General features: G+C 44.5%; 1 protein-coding gene across 2 annotated transcripts in view; it reads right to left on the bottom strand.

Annotated features, from left to right (window-relative positions):
- LOC138528594 (myelin-associated glycoprotein-like) overlaps positions 1–19,019 on the bottom strand; it is an 889,265-nt gene that overhangs the window by 601,596 nt on the left and 268,650 nt on the right. For both annotated transcript variants that reach the window (XM_069640378.1, XM_069640386.1), the window contains exon 4: positions 11,939–12,247. In XM_069640378.1, coding sequence (XP_069496479.1) covers positions 11,939–12,247 — 309 coding nt within the window. The remainder of the gene's footprint in view (positions 1–11,938; positions 12,248–19,019) is intronic.

A 19,019-nucleotide genomic window follows, 5' to 3' on the forward strand; every position in this document is an offset into this window, starting at 1 on the left:
CCTCATCTTCGCATGACGTCCACAACCGAACATTGACGAGCCCCACCAGGACCGAAGCTGCTGCCTCAACACCTTTGTTCACCATTTCTTTGAGGGATCTCGATGATCCGTGGCTCCTGCCTTAAAAGGAGCCACTCAAGAAGGATCCATCGATGACCAAACGTCAAACTATGCTATTCCAGGTACCTTGAGGTGGTAGAACGATTTAGAAGGAAATAAGACTCATATTGAACAATATATGGACTGGGCTTGTATTATATCTTTATTTACAGGTTGCCCAGGTGGGGGTAACCCACACAGAGCTGTATTCTGCCTATTGTGTTAACCAACCTGCTTTCATATTATGTCTGTTGTTGGTTCACTTTATTAATTGATTTGTATGACATTTGAACTGAGTACAGTTGATGCATTTTAATGGAATCAAAGAGTAATTGTGGTACCACATAGAAACTGTCTATATTTGTCATTTTAGATTATCTGAGCACAAAGTGTGTTATTGAGATTGTGTACATAACTTGAACCTATTTATATAAAGAACTGTGTTTTCACTAACATAGTGTGTGGACATTCCTTTGTGGGTGCTTGGGGACTACACTGTACTTAAGAACCAGCATGCATCACCTCCTGATAGCTTAAGCCTTGATTGCTCGTAGACTTTCACCAAATACAGAATCTTGGCTGGGGTGCTCTCTGCTTTTACTCTGCCATATAGAGAGCAGGAGTACAGATACCCCCTCCAGTCTTTAGACCCCGCCCCCTACATCATACCACTGCAGGAGTTTTGTCTTGATACACTATTGCTCTCCCATCACTGTGTTGTTGAAAATGCTTGGTTTTGACTTTGTGGACTCTTTTGATTCTTGTATCATGCTGTGCCATTTTCATCCTGAATCCTGTCTTGCATTTGCTGTTCCCTGTAACTTTATGTGTTATCACCGACTCTGCAACTGCATTAGTCTCTCCCCACTTTCCTCTCCACTCTTTCTCACTGCTCACCCTGTTCCCTCCTCTTCTCCCCTTCTTCCTTTTACCTCTCTCCCCCTTTCCCTTCTTTACTCTATGCACTTGCTCTATAAGAATTGTCCTCGGACATAGTATGATAGCTATATTGTTTGTCTCCCACCCCGCCTCTCATTTCTCTTCCTCCCCCTTCCTCTCCAGCACTATCTGAAATGTCGTCAGGCCTAGTACAATAGTCGCTAGTCACTTGTTTTGTTCCTCTCCTTCCTTCTCCTCCCCCTCACCCACACTCTATCAGAAATGTCATCAGGCCTAGTACGTTAGACGCCTGTCTGTTCACTTTCCCTTCCCACCCACCTCCTCCCTCTCTTATCTGTGTCTTAGCTCTTGCACTATCTAAAATGTCGCCAGGCCGCATATGATATTACATTTCACATTCTTATTGTTCAATGCCTTGTAAGACTGTTCACTGTTTGTATTTTTCCTGTGTTCCCTCCCTTGCCTTGAAGCCCTTTGAAACACATTGTGTATAGGTGCTATACAAATAAACTATCATATCATATCATACCAGACTATTGTTTTTTTAATGCTTCTTTGCTAGCTTACATCCCTCTTGAAGCCCACGTTGCCATAAGAGGTGAAGAAGGTGTACCACTTGTGTTTCGCCTATTTCATCTATAGGATTGGGATTATGGCTGGTTTAGTAGTACTGTTGGTCTGACTAAGTGTTTAGAAACCAATAACCATACCTGTACTACTGCAGAGCAGAAGTCCTTTCATCACAACATGCTGCTGCAGGATTAGAGCTAGTATCAGAAAGTTTGTACATATCTTATCGATGATCAGGAAAATACACTGGCAATCTTCAAAATCCTTGCATTAAAGGTTATTTTGACCCAAGGACCATCTTCCCTAACTAGAAAGCTAGTGATATCTGGGGGTTGTAGGTCAAAGGATCGACAGTAAAAGGGTCGAGAGGTCAAAGGATCGACCCCAAAGGGTCGACAGGTCAAAGGATCGAATTATTTTTTGTTTTTTGGGGGGGTTCTTTTTTGGAGGGGTTCCCCCCTCAACCCCCCTTTTTTTTGCTAAAAAACACGTTTTTTCCCTAAACGAAAACCCAAAAAAATATATATAATAAAATAAAAATAAATTGACCCTTTGGTGTCGATCCTTTGACCTGTCGACCCTTTGGATTCGATCCTTTGACTAGACACCATATCTGGGGAATCACTGCAATTTCAGAAGCCACATTACCACATGACTGGAAAACAAAAACGTAAAAAGAAAGTAAAAATCAGAAATCAGGCCTTCTCCTATTATGCACATGCACTGTGGAACAACATCCCACCCGGTCTCCAATTTTACTACAGTTCAGGAAAGAACTGAAGACCCTACTGTTTGGAAAAATGTTCAGCTGCAGTAGCACACTGACTATGGAAGCACCAGCCAGCTTGTCAGCGATCATTTGATCATCTTTATATTATCACTTCTCAAGGCTCCAACATCTACTAATTGTCTTTTTAAACCTAATCCGGCAAGTCTCGCTCGCAGACATGCTTATTATTTAGTTGATTTTATTAAGGTATTTGTGGACTTCCCAAGGCGTTATCACTGGGGACGGTAAGTCTTCCAGGGCAGCCCTTCTGCTAAAGGAACCATTGGTTGACCCAGGGCTCCTAAAAGAAATATTGACCAATAGCAGGTTCAACATGGCCTGCACAAATCCTAAATAAGGTGGTGACATTTCAACTAAAGAACCATGTTGAGGAACACCATTTATTAGACCTTTATCAATATGGCTTGCGCCCAGCATGCGGAACAGAGACAGCATTACTGGCAGTGTGGGATTACATTTTTAAAATGTGCTCATGAGAGCACCTGCACATCGCTTGTTATGCACGATCTTTAAGCAGCGTTTGCTACCGTAGTTCATGACATCTTACTGCTTCGGCTGTCGGAAATAGTAGGTGTATCCCAGAAGCCATTGACTCGCTTCATCAATTGCATAATGTTAGGGAGAATTCTCAAGAATGTGCTAATTTCTCTTACCTTTTGAGAACCCCAGCAACTTTGCTTGACTTCTAGGATGTTAATTATTACCTCGAAAGAGTGTGAGCCTTTTTTACCACTCTTTCATGTATTTTGATGTGTGTTTTACTTTTGTGTTCTTTGGATATGGAGTTTTAAACAACTCCTTTACTTTACTTTACTTTAATACATTTATATAGCGCAGCCATAGACCCAAAGGCGTGAGGGCGCTACATGACATATACAACAAGTAACAGGAAGGGTGAAGGTGTAGAGGAGGTCCCAGATATGACCCGCACCCCTGCCCCCCATTGCGAGTTGCCAGTAAGGTACTCGCCGTGGTACGTGACGTATGAGGAGCAAATGAACCAACAGAGAGCCGCACTGGGACTCTGCCCCTTGTACGTAAGGAGATCAATACCGGTTGAAGCAGCCATAGCGCAACAACCCAGGGCAGCACGATACCCTATCAGACAGCCATACCAGCCACGGATACGAAATGAGGAATACCTGCACACGGTCCACGAGGAGACCCCTAAAGCCTTAATGGAAGGCCAATGAAAATAAACCAAGGGCCCGAGCAGCCCCGAGAACAAACAGACTTGGCTACTGAAAGCACAAATGCCAGTACTAGTAACTGCCAGGATAATGATAATGGATGCAGGGGAGAGACACTGTTATAACATAAGAGAATGGTGCCATAAGACAAGATGGAAGCAGCCGCCCTGCTGAATGTGTGTAAATAAGCTTGAAATGCAAGAGGCTAAGAAATCGATACTGCTTGCAATGCCTAGTAGAAGAGTAGAGCGGCAAACGCCAACCATATATCTACCTCAACACTGCACAATGTACACGTGCGACTCCATTTTGTGAAAGCAAAAATGTACCCAGGCGGCCAATGGCCTGACATGCCGAGTTTAGAAACCCAGCATAGACCAGAGAAGGAGCGGAATCAAAACTCTACAAAGAGAGGCTTATGCCGGGAGATCGAGGTCAACCAGAGAAGGGGAGGTGAGCATGAGCTCAAGATACTCCAACTATAGAGAATACCAGCCCGCCCGTGAAGGTCAAGATAAGAGAGGCCCATGCAGGTGGACGAGCATACACAGAGTTAAATACACAAAAGGTTGGAAACTGAAGCAGATTCACGGTGAACCAACACGTGACCAGACAGGCGCGAAGAAGTACCACCGCCTGATGCCATCCAGAACCAGGGGTGCCATAACTTTTCCTGATAAGAGACTACAGATCCGAGGCCATACCCAGCCAACTAATTGACACACAGCCCAAAACACTGATTGATGGAAGGGAGGAAGGGTGAATCTTGGGACACTAGGCACCTGGGTGTCTACTCTAAAGCTGCTAATTAAAATGGAGATTTATGTTTAGGGGTGTAACTTGCCCAATCACAAGGGACCATGTAATCTAGGGTCCTATAGACACTGTAACCAATGAGACGTCGTACTTGTAGTGACGTCAATCACGTGTGGTGTAGAGGGTAGGGCGTAGACGCCCACCCGATAAGAGTTATCCAATCCACTTGCGTTATTTCTATATACAGATATAGCACCTATAATTAAGTTACCTTTCCCAACCAATTGTATTGCATGATGATTTTTTGTAGAATTAGACGTCAATGATGACGGATTTTGCCCATAAAAGAGGCTGTTTGACTAATGTTCGAGGACGTCAGGGTGAGGCAGGTGTTCGTGATGCTGCTGATTTCCATAAGCTGATGTATGTATCATTAAACGGACTTCCCTTTGCCAATTTACTGAGTCCTGATTATTGAACCTTGCCGGAGTATGTGAATCCTGCACTCTGTCCTCGCATGGTGCAGCTACCTTGTATTACTAGTTTTCGAGGGCGAGTACTGACCAATGGGCCCGTCAGTAATTTCCTCTCCTCGTCAACACTTGGTAGCAGAGGATGGTTTCGGCCATCGATTAGTGATAATCGATTAATATAGTTATAAGACACCGTTAAACCGACGGCACGAAGTAACTCTGGGCCTTCGGTTACATCACGAGTCCTTTCGCCATTCCGGCTGAGTAAGCTGAGAAGCTCCCCGTGGACAATGATAGTGTAAAACTCTAAAAAATCTGCAGTGGGTCTGAAGGAACCCGCCTTTCCAAGCACAACCCTTCTCATTCCGACGGGCAGCGGATCGGACGGAAACCCTAAAAGCAGGAAGAGAAAGGGGTGGTGATCCTGAAGCTCCAGAGAGGAAAAGAGGCGATCGGTGAGTGAAACAACGAAAACTTGTTATCCTGGCAAAGGTCTTATAGGCCTTAGAGTAAGAAGGGGAAAGGTAACGGAGGGTAGCGGAGAACAAATAAAGCAGCTAAAAGCAGAGAAAAAGTAAATCAGGGGGCACCTGAGATTAAAACTGTAAGGAATACCGGGGGGCACCCGAGAGAAAAACTGTAAATCAGGGGGGCACCTGAGATTAAAACTGTAAGGAATACCGGGGGGGCACCCAAGAGAAAAACTGTAAATCAGGGGGGCACCTGAGATTAAAACTGTAAGGAATACCGGGGGGCACCCGAGAGAAAAACTGTAAATCAGGGGGGCACCTGAGATTAAAACTGTAAGGAATACCGGGGGGCACCCGAGAGAAAACTGTACAATTCGCCTTGTTCCTGCGCTTTACAGAGTCGTCAGAAGGAACTTGAACCCAGAGCCCACAGAGGGGGACTTTAGGCTACGATGACGTTTAAAGACGTCATAAAGGGGCTAGTTCAAATCCCATGACACAGTAACAATTAGAAGGCAGGTATACTTATGACCAGCTGGTGTCTGTCTAGTCTGTCAAGCGTCAGTCCTATATGTCTTTTTATGTCCTTTATATGTCAAATGTGAAATTGTTGTACTATTGATTAATTGCAATGCATTTTGGTTTTACGCGATTCCGTAATTGAGAGGGAATCGCCACTGAATTGAGAAGTGTTGAGCGAAACTGCTGGTGTAGAGCTTGGCGGAAAAGTTGTATTGGAGCTTGCATGTGTGGTGCTCGCTCATAGTAGTAAAAAGTTAAAAACTGTGTGAATATTGTTGGAGACGAAACTAAGAATGGAGGAAGTTACCCCGCTTGCACACTTATGCAAGCAGTTGCCAAAGCATGCAACAAAATTGAAGAAATATAGCCAGGAGTGGGTTAAGGGCACCGCAAATAAAATGTTTATGCCGTGGCCCCAAAATGGGTCATTGTCAAAGGTGTTTTACAGCACATGACCACCTTCCTAAATACCACAAATAGCGGGAAGAAGCTCCAAAAAAGCCATGCTGTTCTCGAGCTTTGGAAAATGTTTGAACAAACAAAAGAAGAAGAACCCCCCACAGATTGGATATTAGATGTACATACGGAGGGGGTGAGACGCCTAACGCGCCACCTGCCCCGCCGGAACCAGTTGTTGAAGGAAGTAAGTCAGAGGGTCTTTACCCACTAAGAGAGCTTAAGGCAGCCACAGGTTATAGCAACCCTGCATATGAGTCACCTGCGTGTACCAGTGACGAGACGAAACAGAAGGAACAGGAAATTGACTCGGCCTCCGCAGTCCCATGGGGACAAGAGAGGCGAGGTGAGGAAAGGAAGGACCAGGCACAAACGAGTGCACCTATAGATAGGGAGAGAGAGGGAAAGAAGCGGAACGGAACTGAAGAGTTAACATGTACAAAGGACAAATGGATGGGAGGGCAGATACTGTTGAAGTTAGATGGAAAAGGAAGTGATGGTGCAAGGCCGAGTGAGCGGTCTGATGAGGCGCAAAGAAAGGAAAGAGAAAAAGAAGTGGACATAAGAAATGAAAGGGCAAGAAAGAAGGATAGGTTGCGGCAAGAACAACTATATCGCAGAGAGCAAGGTATACCACTCAGTCACCCGCAATATGAAGCCTATGAAAAGTACAGGCAGAACATGCTTAGGTTAGAGGAAGAGAAGAGAGTGCACGAAAGAAAGGTAAAAAAAGCGAGAAGACGAGGAAAATAGAAGGACAAAGGAATGTAGAGATGAACGGATGAGGGAAGTTTATAAGACTAGAAAGGAAGCGAAGAAGCGAAGAGAAATGGAGGAAGCAGAACATAAATGCAGGCAAAGGGCGTGAGATTTATAATATTTGCAATGGGAAGTGAAAAAACCCAATCCTGTTGTAGATTGCGAAGACATAGAAGAGTTCTTCCCTGCAAACGATGCGGTACCAGGTACAAGCGGGACAATTATTGATGATGACTTCAACACCAGAAGCATCGGGGAAGCGATTGATAAAATATATGATGAGATGGGACTAGAACGAATCTCCCAAGAGGGAAGGAAAGATGAGCGCTTAGAGAGCACTCAGCTATATGACACTGAGGATGTCACCCAAAGTAGTGGGAGTAGGGGACGTTCCCTAGATAGACTAGAAGTTGGGCAGAATGAAGTTGATGCAAGAAGCTGTATAAACTGGGAGTATTCAGAGTCAGACTCCGATGGAGAAGCAGAGGAAGTGGCGTATGACGAAGGGAGGCGGTGCGAAAAGCAGCACCCAGGGAACCGAGAGATATGATGGTCAGATGCAAGCGGGTCCATAGATAGGACACCGAAGTCCGCTGGACAGTCCAGCTGACATGAAGAGACACCCCACGGTCGGAGGGGGGCGTCGGTGCCTGCCTATACAGATAGGCTAAGGGCATTGCCAGGAAGAAGGCAAGGCAGGAACGCCGCCCAGGCAAGAGACCGAGGAGGGATAGAGAAGGAAAAGGAGGATTGCGCATTCCAATTCCCACTGTTAGAAAAGGGGGGAGCAAGACTGCAGTATATTCCATGGCCACACATGGACCGAGAAAATGTTAAAAATAAGCTTCCAATGCTGACCTCGGGAGCTGGAAAGTGGATACATGAGCTAGAGAAAATGATGGGGGGCATCACTCTAGCCATAGGGGACATCAGCCCGTCAGTAATTTCCTCTCCTCGTCAACAAAGGAACCGTTATGCAAAGCTTTGAAGAGTAGACAACTCAAGATAGTTTAGTTAAAAAGATAGGTCTTCAGTCTTTTCTTAAAGATTTGCAGTGATTCGATACATCTAATGTCCAATGGTAGAGCATTCCAAGCCATCGGTCCAATGGAGAAGAAAGCTGCATTCGCTACTCTAGCGGTTTGGCACTTTGGTTCAGACAGGAGGTGCTGATTGTTAGACCTTAATGTTCTAGTATTGTTTCTCGTGGTAAGGAGCTGTTGCAGGTATCCAGCCATATTGCCAGATCTGCATTTATGTACGACAGTCAAAGTCCTAAAGAGAAATCTGGACTCTACGGGCAGCCAATGAAGTTATCGTCTTGCCGTTGTAACATGATCTCTATGCTTGACTTTCATAACGGCTCTAATAGCCCCATTTTGGCATACTTGCAATCTATTACAGTCAGACTTATTGAGTCCCATGAGAAGGCTAGAGCAATAATCTATTTTTGAGTCTATTATTGCTCTAGCGATGGTCTCTGCATTATCCTCAGATATAAGAGGCCTTAAATGCGCTAAAAGTTTAATGTAATAGGCACATGATGAAACCAGGCTACTAACATGCTGCTTCATAGTCATATGTTCGTCAAAGCTCACTCCCAGTGTTTTCACCTTTTTTAGGGGCATAATAGATTCTTCTCCCATCTGGAAGCCATCATATTGTGGATCGAGTTTATGTATAGTATTCAGAGAACCTATGACAAGCAGTTCAGTTTTTGATTTATTCAGGGCCAACTTATTGTGACTCCATAGGTATCATCTTTTTCTTGTGTGTCACACAGCACCTTCAGTGCAGTGGCACAGGGGTGTCTTTCAGACTCCTCAAGGTTTAAATACGTTCTCTGGGACTGACTACCGTCTCCCAGAGCATGCAAAGTTAAATTGACTTTGCTAGTCTTTTTAAATTCATAGACCCAGCACACACTATCTTCCTATAGAGTGCTGGAGGGGTTGCCTAGCATCCCCTGTGTCTAGACACTCATGTAACAGTCAAATGTTACCCTTTCCTCTTGAAATGGCTGGTGGCAGTGGTTTTAGAGCAAACTACCATGATTTTTCCCGACCGCGAACACCGGTAGCTAAAAATCGGGTGAGCCATGTTTTTCAATATGGCGCCCATGACCCCTCTGTAAAAACAGACTCGGGTCATCTTTTTTCGCTGTTTCTTTTGGGAAAGGTCCTTCTTTTGTTTAACTCTGCACGCCAAACCAGGTTTGGTCCCTTTGTTCAATGGCCTTTGGTGGGCTTCAGTGTTGAAGCCCTCCTCTGGCGCCTGAGTGTCTGGGGTGGACAGGATGTGAGGGAGGTGCCCAAAACTCCCTGTCCTTAGTCTCCTAGGAGACCTGAATGCACTCTGGTGTGATTGGCTGGCTGACTGTCTGGCAAGGACAGCCACCCTGCTGGGTGAGTGACAGCTAGGCTGGAATGAATGGCAGAAAGCTGTTTAAAAAGCGAGTCTCCAGGACTGGAAGGTAGAGTCGACCACTGGAATGAAAGAACTGAAGACGAGCTGAAGGAAGACGACTGCTGCAACTCCTGGACCGTTGGTTTGTCCGGTGAAGACCTGCTGCAGGTTCGAATTGCCTGAAACTCCATCGACAGAGAAGCCCCTTCAAGGACGATTTCTTCCCTTGAGCTGGTGGGAACAACCAACTCGTAAGCCACCTGGACACCGTCTCCATACTGGTCGAATTTTCCTCAGAGTGCTGTTGAAAACCGGATAGCCGGTGAGAAGGATACCAGTTTGTGGCACTCACACCTTAAAACCGACGTTTTTCCCAAGCTCGTGGCCTCTTCCCTGGGAAGTGCAGGAACCTCCCGAAGTCCTCCTTCTAGTCCCCAAGACTGAAGCTCAGGAACAGCGAGATCTGCAGGAACTGCAAGGAACAGATGCCTCAGCTACAGTTTTTCTTCATACTTAAGGTACTGTGCAAACGCGGTGTGGAAATCCTTTCTGCCGCGGTGAAAGATTGTGAAACTTTCCCAACTTTGGAGTCTTGTTTGCTCCTAATCCGACATATCACTTTTTCTGGCAAACTACTTCTAGCAACATTGGCAAAGACTTAACCGTTTACTACCAGAACTGTGCTATCCTATCCAAGACACTGAACCACTGACGTTGGCCCAGGCCTATTGAATTGAATTGCCTGTTGTAGTGAACTGAAACTATTTGCCCTGCCTATGAAAGTAATTGTGCTTTAATTCTTTTAACCTTTGTCTTTCTACCCCTTTTAAAAGTTACTGAAGTGCTATTTTGCTCCCACTTCAGGAGAGCCTAACTTGTTCAGAAACCTATTGGTTGTGTACTGTAGTGTATTATAGTGTGATATTGAGCTGCTTCTTACTAGTGTAATGTTTTCCAACTGACTTTGTAAATAAATGTATATTCTTTTACCTAGAAACCTTGAATAGTGTTCGTTTGAACTACTGTGATTGCAAGTCCTTTGTGTAACATCTTTTACTGCTCACATCCCTCTTGAGATAAGTCTGGCTGCTCAGCCACTGCTACCACATAACTGTGTAGTACAGGCTTGTACCAAAGGTGAGATTGTGTTTAGACCTGTAGTCTTAATTGTGTGTAGTGTTCCCAAAGGGTACTGCATGTAATTCTGCCTAACACATAAGTTATTGCATTGGTTGCTGGTGAAACGGGAAACGATTCAAAGTTTTGTGTATAGTCTTTAAATGCCTACATGGCCTTCCACCACTGCACCTGTTGAAATTAATTTATGAGTATCAGCCAATCCGTACTCTCCATTCTGCTCAACAACATCAGTTAGTTATCCCAAGATCCAGCTGTGTGTTTAGGGGATGCACAGCCTTTGGAACTTACTCCTGATTTATTTGCGCTCATTTGATGCCATTCTTCCTTCTTGTAAAGCCCAGAAGGCTTGCCTCTTCAATGGGTGTTTTCCATTGCTTCTTTTCTCTAAATGCTTTTCTACCGTTATTATGTTTGTTATTAACTCCTGGGCCCCGATGCAGTTCATTCTGCCCGCTCTTTGCACATTAAGAATGCAAAATAAAATTCACTCACGCAGCCCACATCTACGCCACGCCTGACAAAGTTTGCACTTTATACAAATGTAATTACATGCAGAAATACCAGTGTACTCCTACCTGGACAGTGACTTCCTTACAGAAGTAAAGACATGTACTGTCACATGTATTTATTAACTCAAAGTATCCCAAGTACTCACCTCATTAACTAATGCTGTTCGGAATTTTCCCAGAAGGATTGAGTGCTTAGTTTGCAAGCTACATATCCAACTGACCATTGCATCAGGTAAATATATGTGTTTATTAGTTTTAGGCATGTTTATCTTTACTTGTATTTCATCTTTCTCTTTCTCTTTGACACTTGCAGTGGGAGGACAGCATCCATTATGTTTCCTTGGATATTCACAATTTCACTCCTATGCTTTACAAAGTTCTATTCAATTATTCTCAAAGATTTGTTCCGCACTTTTATGTGTGTGCTCAGTGCCTGCAGTGAAAGAGAGGAAGTCCCCCTGATTATTTGCGTTCTGACAAAGGCAAGCGTCAAAATGGCAGCTCACCAACATGCATTCCGGGGCATACAAGATTGTTCACACAATTGGCTGGGCAGAAAACCAACTCTGACGTTGTAGCTGCAATGGTCGGTGCCCATGTATGCACTTTGTTGTTAATTATCTATTAATTATTACTTCATGCTGTGAGATATGGTCTCTGCTGTTGTTAATTTGTTCACTTCTTACTTATGCTAGTTTCTTTGGTCTCTGTGGTGGCCTGTATTAGTCACAGTTCTTGCAATTGCCTTTGAACAGCTACATGGCTGTGCTAATTACAAGTCAAGTAAGGCCAACATATAAGTAGTGTACACATACAGTGTATTCTCGCAATAATCTATCCTATGGATATTTCAAGCTTATACGCAAAGCAAGTGTAATTGAATAAAACTTGTACTTACATTCTATATTCTCCAATGTGACATAGTTTGTAGTGGTCTCTCCCACAGCGGGAAAACGCACGTCACACATCAGTTGGTGTCTGTCATGCGTTTTGGAAACTTGAAAGTTAATCGAGGATATGTGGGTTTTGGTGCCATCTGTATTGTTGATTGAGATCTGTATTTCAGAATATGGAGACATCAAGCTTGTGGTCCAGGTGATCTTTGGGGCAGTGCCTGAGCATCTCCCGGGAGCTGTGCAGGTCACATTCACTTCTTGGCCTTCGACCAGTCTTCGTGGGAGAAACATTTCTGGCTTGTCTCGAAGATCTAAATCATAGGAATACAGTGTTTTTGAATTATGTTTCATACAAAAGCATACGTTTTCGGTTTTTACTAACAGTTACTGCTCTGTATTCTGTGCTCATAAAATTAAGCTTACGATGTTATGACATAAGGAGTTAAACCAACAAAAGGATAGGTGGGGGGGGGTGGAAAGAGGTATCTGGTTGAAGTATTGACTTTTGCGTATGATTTTAAAATATGTCACTGACTGATAATGACATTGGGCCAGAAAACCTATGAATGGCCACCAAGTGAAGATTCAGGGCCTCATCATGAGTTGGGCGGTATCCCGACTAGGATGCTGCCCAACTTTATTTGCGTTAGCACCCACCTGTCTGGCAGTATTACTGCTGGATAACGGGTTGGCCGCTAAACGTTACTCCCCATTCCCCATTGGGTCCATAATGGGAAATATTTGGTGCAATAACCGTACGGTAATACCACTGAAAATTGGCATTTTGCTGGCGTGTTTAGCCCCAGCTCTCTGCTGGGGGTAAACACGGCAGACTCGAGATTGGGCGGAGCAGTAAAGGCAGCAGTAACACCATTATCATCGCATTTAAGGGCAACCGCCCAGCTCGTGATGAGGCGCTCAATATTAATAACCCATCTAGCCATGTTCTGCTTTTCAGGCTATGTTAAAGGATCTTATAATGCACACTGTTTCCACCTGTGTGGTTTCTTGGCGCTCGGGCGGATCTGCAAAGCAAGGGGTAGGAGGTGGGATAAGTTAGTAGGACCGAGAGGAAGAAAAGAGCAGGGTAGCTGTGATGTGCTGTTGCAGCTTCAGTTCGGTTTACACTGTTCGCTGAGCGTAGGTGTGTTTTTTGGTTGGTAGCCACCATTTCCTGTTGGGCGAGGCTTTGTGTGGTTTGTTTTGTTGTTGTGGTGTAGTGAAGTGCGTGCTGTTTGCTGTGCTGCAGGGGTATGGTTGTGTTTCGTTCAGATTTTTGAATGGTGTATGCAGAAGCATGAGTTTTATTTTTTAGTAGGGTTGGTTAGTGGCAATACCCTATCCTACCCCCTCAGTATTGATTGGCTGTGGCCCATATCCTGTCCCCTGTTGTTCAATCTGGTGAGCTAATACTACCACTCATATATGTAGTGTGCAGAAGTGTGGGTCCTCAACAGGGCTATGCAGTTACTGTGCCTTCTCTACCCCCAATGTTCAGACCAATTGTGGCCCATATCTCTTCGCCCGTAGCACATCCTGCTGTGCAGCAACCACCACCCCCACATGCTTCTCCTACAGGGTGCTCCCTGTGCCCTGTGTTCCATCAGTTCCAGGATTTGGACAACTCTCTCTCCACTTTTTCATCGAGGCCCTATATCTGTGCTCCAATTAAGTCAGATCCACCTTCCTCCCCTTTTTCCCATTTGACCCAGAGGTGGAAGTGGGCAGGAGCGGTCGGGAGTGGTGCTCGTATACTTTTTATTTTTCAGTTTCACTGTTCCTATACTTTTATTTTAAAAAGAAACCACTCCGGAACGGTTTGGTTTTAAAATAAAAGTGTAGGAAGAAGTTGAATCTTGCACTTCAGTGCACTGCACTGAACGTTCCATTAAATCATAGGTGTGTTTGTTTGGGGGTTTGGACTGTGTGTGGGAGGGGGCGCAGGGATGGGGTTTGTGGAGAGTGGGGCAGACTGGCAGGGAACATAGCTCCACTACTTCTTTTCATACACTTCAACCACTGATTTGACTCTTATGGTGATGAGTACACCTGGGTCTCCCTCCCATTCAGACACCTCTCCACTTCCCTGCAGTCCACTCTTGTCTGGTCTACTCCACAGTCCTTTTCAGTTGTATGTCCATTTCATGGTGCATGGGTGTTCTTCATTTGTTTTCCTCCTATTCTGAGTTGAAGAGCCAGTTTTTTGGGAGTTTTCTGAATTTTAGATGGTCCTTCATAATTCGTGTTTCTCTGGGGAGGGAGTTCCAACATTTTTTACAGCTAAGCAAGAAAATGCTGATCCACCAAGTTTTTTCCTTGAATATGGCTTTTGTTCTAGGCGGATGTTGTCGCTGGATTTGAGTGCTCTAGTCGGCTAGTAGATGGCGATTTTCATTTGTATGAATTCTGCTCCTAGGCCGTGGATTGCTCTGTGTGTTAGGCACATTATTTTGAAGGTAATTTGTTTTTTGACAGGGAGCCAATGTAGCATCCTTAGCGCCAGAGTGATGTGGTTAATTCATGAGAGTTTGAGGAGAAGCCTGGCAGCTGGGTGGTGTATATGTTGCAGTTTCTTCAGAAAGTAATCCGACATTCCGAGGTATAAGCTGTTGGCGTAGTCTGTCCAGCAGTTGATGAGGGAGATGATGGCCAGTGTTCTGTGCATGAAGGAGAGGAATGGTAGATTTCTTTTTGTTGATTTTTTTTACAAATAGAAGAAGCGTTTCTTAATTATCGCATTTACTTTTGGTTCTAGGGTTAGCTCATTGCCCAGTAGGATTCCAAGGTTTTTGACAACTTTGGATGGTGTGGGTGTTGTTCCTTGTTCTGTGGGATATGGGGTGTGTTGGTTTCTTCCGTGATTGTTGCATGCAAGCATGATTTCCATCTGGCCAGGGTTGATTTTGAGGTTGTTAGTGTTCATCCATTGGTAGAGTGTCATCTGCATAGTTGTAGTAAGTTAAGCCGTGTCTTCTGATGAAGTTGATTAGTGGTATCATATTATTGAAGAGGAGCGTGGATATTGATATTGATATTGACATTTTATTTCTATTGCGCTCTCGTACACAAGTGTTTCAGAGCGCGACAAGGTAAGGGAGGGGAACAAGGGGTAACAAAACAGCGATCTTACTAGGCCCAGTGACATTGAGAACGCGCAAGTGCATGGAAGAGGGGGAGGGGAAAAGTGCATGGAAGGTGGGAGAAGTGGAAAGTGCGAAGCAGAGGAGAAACAGATAAATGATAAAGGCAACAAACAGTGGTAGTGCATCCAACAATTTGCAAGTGCTAGGTTTAAAGCATCAGACAGGCTAGGTCTGATAAGTGCAGGAAGAAAAAGGGGGGGTGCTGTATGGGTGCAGATACAAACCCCAGAGCAAGGGGTGGCCCAGAGGCAGTGCGGGAGGGTGGCAGGGTGAGCAGGTACCTGGGCCCGGAGGACAGAGGGTGGCCAGGTGCACGGTGCCAAGAGAGAAAATATCAGCAGGGGAGAGGGGGAGCAAAGGCAGAAGAAAAGAGGAAGGTCTTGAGGTGCTTCCGGAACCAGAGACGGTTCTCCTTAAGTTTTAGAGTGGCAGGGAGGCTGTTCCAGAGGGAGGCCTCAGCCGAAGACAGAGATCTACCCCCAGCTCGTTTCTTTGAAAAAACGCAGGGATCTACCCACAGGTCGTTTCTTCGAAAAACGACTGACCCTGAGGGAGTTAGAGGTAGAGGAGCGAAGAGCTCGAGCGGGGAGGATAACGAGGATCCTTGTGGTACTCCACATGTGGTGTCCTGCAGTGCGGATTTGAAAGGTTTTATCCATACTGTTTCTGTTCTTTCAGGCAAGAAAGTTTTAATCCAGAGTAGCGCTGTGTCGGTGATCCCTATATATGCCAGTCTCTTGATAAGGATGTTATGGCTGACTGTGTCGAATGCTGCACAGAGGTCGAGTAGTATCAGTGCTGAGTTTGTGTTGGAGTCTGCGTTGGTCTTTAGGTCATCCTATATAAAGAGTAGTGCTGTCTCTGTCTCTCTCATGGGTTTGAAGCTGACTTGTGCCTGGTCCAATAGTTGGTGATTTTCTACGTGTTCCAGTGTTTGTTTGTAGACATAGGTCTCTAATAGTTTTGCCAGGTAGGGAATGTTTGAGATTGGTCTGTAGTTTGAGAGGTTTTCCACATTGCCTGTTGTGTCCTTGAAGAGTGGTTTGATGTAGGCAGATTTAAAAGCTTGTGGTACTCTCCCTGTTGAGAGTATTAGGCTGGAGAGGTTTAGGTAGCATTCCGATAGTGTACTCTAGTTGAGGATTGATTTATAGATGTCCGGTGGGCAGGGGTCCACTGGGGAGCTTGCCTTGTTGCTCTTTTTCACCAGGTTGAGGAGTTTTTCTCTTGACATTTTGGGCGAAAGTGTTTAGCCTGTTCAGTGGTCCCGGGATAGGTCAGGGAAGGAGCACAGTATGGTTGATTGGTCTACTTTGTATTGTGAAATTTGAAAAATAGAAGAAGGATAATACTTCCATCAGAAAGATTTGGCAAGACGGAACGAGCAGAGAGCATTTTCAAATAAGTGGTTTGGGATTTTTTGAGTTCAACAAAGGAAACCGAGGGATGAAAAAGACACTGTCCTTATTGTGATAACACTTGTCTACATATCTGCCCGTTTTGACCGTGGATGTGGCATTTACCACTGTTCCAGGATGAGATTGGAACTGTCTTCTCTGATGGTGTGGATGTTAATTGTCTGTGGGAGGTTGCGGCAGTGGTAACCTATTTCTTCGATGTTTCTGGAAATAATATCCAGCACCTAGAGCTTAGGAGTTAATGGACTCCAATTGCTAAAAGCAGAAAGGACCCATTTGATAACAGGCACCTTGACATGCACTTCATATACTAGTGTTGTACCACAATAACTCTATCTCTGAAGCAAAGCTCCGATACATGTAGAGGTCGAATTAGACATAGGCTGGTCTGCTGGCATTCTGTAGGCATCTCGAATAGTCACAAGTCAAGATTATTCTCCCTCTCCACAAAATGCTAGTCAATATTTACACTCACCCCTTTATCTAAATATTGATGTACTCATAATTTGTTTAAAGCACAAACTATGCATGAGATGTGTTTGAGCACTGCATGAAACACGACATAAAATACAACACAATGCCATGGATACAATCCTTCCCAGGAGACATCACAACAACACAAAAGACAATGTCATCACAAAAACGTCAAAACAGTGAAGAAACAATACTGCAGCCAGACCGTGAGCTCCTTCCAAAGCATACAAAAACTTGGAATAGTGCAAAGCGAGGGAGACAGCTGATCCCAAATGCTCATGGCAGATCCAGAGAAAGAGCAAGAGGACAATCTGACTTTCTTGAAACATGAAGAAACACGTCAAAGTAGGTTGCAACTCCTGAGGCCCAAAGTCACTCCAGAAATGTCCAACTTGTCGTTCACATCTCGGGGCGTACCTGTGTGCTGCACACGTTTATGAACAAAGCTTGAAATGTTAAATTGGTGCTCTGCCAGTAGTCAGAGTCAAAGCAACAGCATCAGGAGAGGAGTAATGTGGTCAAATCTGCTTGGTTCTACCACCAGACTGGAAGGGGTATGAAAAACAGCATTCAGGAGATTGAGTGCGTAGTTGGGCACAACAAATAAGACTGAGTTCCTTAAATCAAGAGTGAAACTAAGCGATTTAGAGCATGTCTTTTTTTTTGGAAACTACTGTTCCCATCGCCCCTCAAGGACAGAACTTTACTAACATGTTCTTTCACTCATACATTGAGCTTGTTTAGCTAATGCATTTTTTCTCTTATAATGCTGATTGCTGTATGTCGACATAAAGATGACTTTGCCGAATCACCAGAAAAGCACCTGCCACAATATTGAGGGGTCGTAGTATTCGGTAGGCATGACAGGAGCGGACGGGTAACACCAGGAGACGCCCTTCACTTAAAGCAGAGGTCCGAAAGCTATGGTTCTTTAGAAGTTTTGGACTAAAACTCCTGTCACCCCTAGCCAGCATAGTCAATGGTGAGGGATCATGGGAGCTGTAGTACAAAACATCTGCAGAGGCGCATGTTACAGACTCCTGGCTTAAGGCATTTGAGTCACTATGGCAATGGACTGCTTGTCTGACCTAATTGGTAGTGCGTCACTAGATGTACAACCCTTTAATTTTAGGTCTTCCTGGAGAGATAATGAGCATAAAGAGGGGGGCTCTTGTGTCAGTTTGCTGCTTGATCATGCTTGACCAGTTCATCCTTCCCACAGCTGTGTCACAGCAGAAACCATTTTTCAAGGGCCAGTGGGAAGCTGTTGAGAGGTTTGCTGAACCTTGTTCAAAAGGCTTGCGCTTTGTTTTCATGCTGCCTGATATAGTGATTTTATTTTCACTTTTATGCTGCTAATATAGCTGTTGGCGTTGGGAATGGATGTTGATTTGTTGCATGATACATTTAAGTGCATTTTCCCTTCCCATGCAGCTTTTACAATCCAGTTACACATGCGGTTAACAGGTGGTGCTGTCGAGTTTGGCACAATATTTTTGGGACCACATAAAGATGGAAGATTGCTCTCCCTAAATCCCATCCTAAAGCCATCTTATAAAGTTAAAGAGGAAGTGCTTGCAACACCTAGTGTATTGATATTTTTCCCACCCATGCACTACATTTACATGTTTTTGTTTGTAAAGATGCTGAATGTTGCTTTAAAATGATTGCTTTGCCATCAGTGATTATTTCAACCTTTGTGTTGCTAGTAGAACTGTATAAGTTGCAGAGAGATTAGTTGATTTATGTTTTAATTCAGCTTTTAAATGTTTTATTTCCATTCTGCCAGCACAGTGCAGTACCACATGTGGTTCATAGGTAGCACTGTGCAGTCTGGCACAAGCGATGGATGACTAAATAGTGACAAATACTTTTGTGACCAAATAATCAATGCAACATTGCCCTCCCTGTATCCCATCCTAAAGCCATCTCATAAAGTTGAAGAGGCAGGCGGTGGAAAAAAGAAGCCGGCAACTCCCTAAAATATTAGCAAAAAAGCTTCAGAATGCATAGGATCAGCCATTTTGTAAAAGGCTAGTCTACTGTGT

Source organism: Ambystoma mexicanum, chromosome 1q, assembly GCF_040938575.1.
Source record: "Ambystoma mexicanum isolate Mex_15411 chromosome 1q, UKY_AmexF1_1, whole genome shotgun sequence".
Classification (NCBI taxonomy): Eukaryota; Metazoa; Chordata; class Amphibia; order Caudata; family Ambystomatidae; genus Ambystoma; species Ambystoma mexicanum.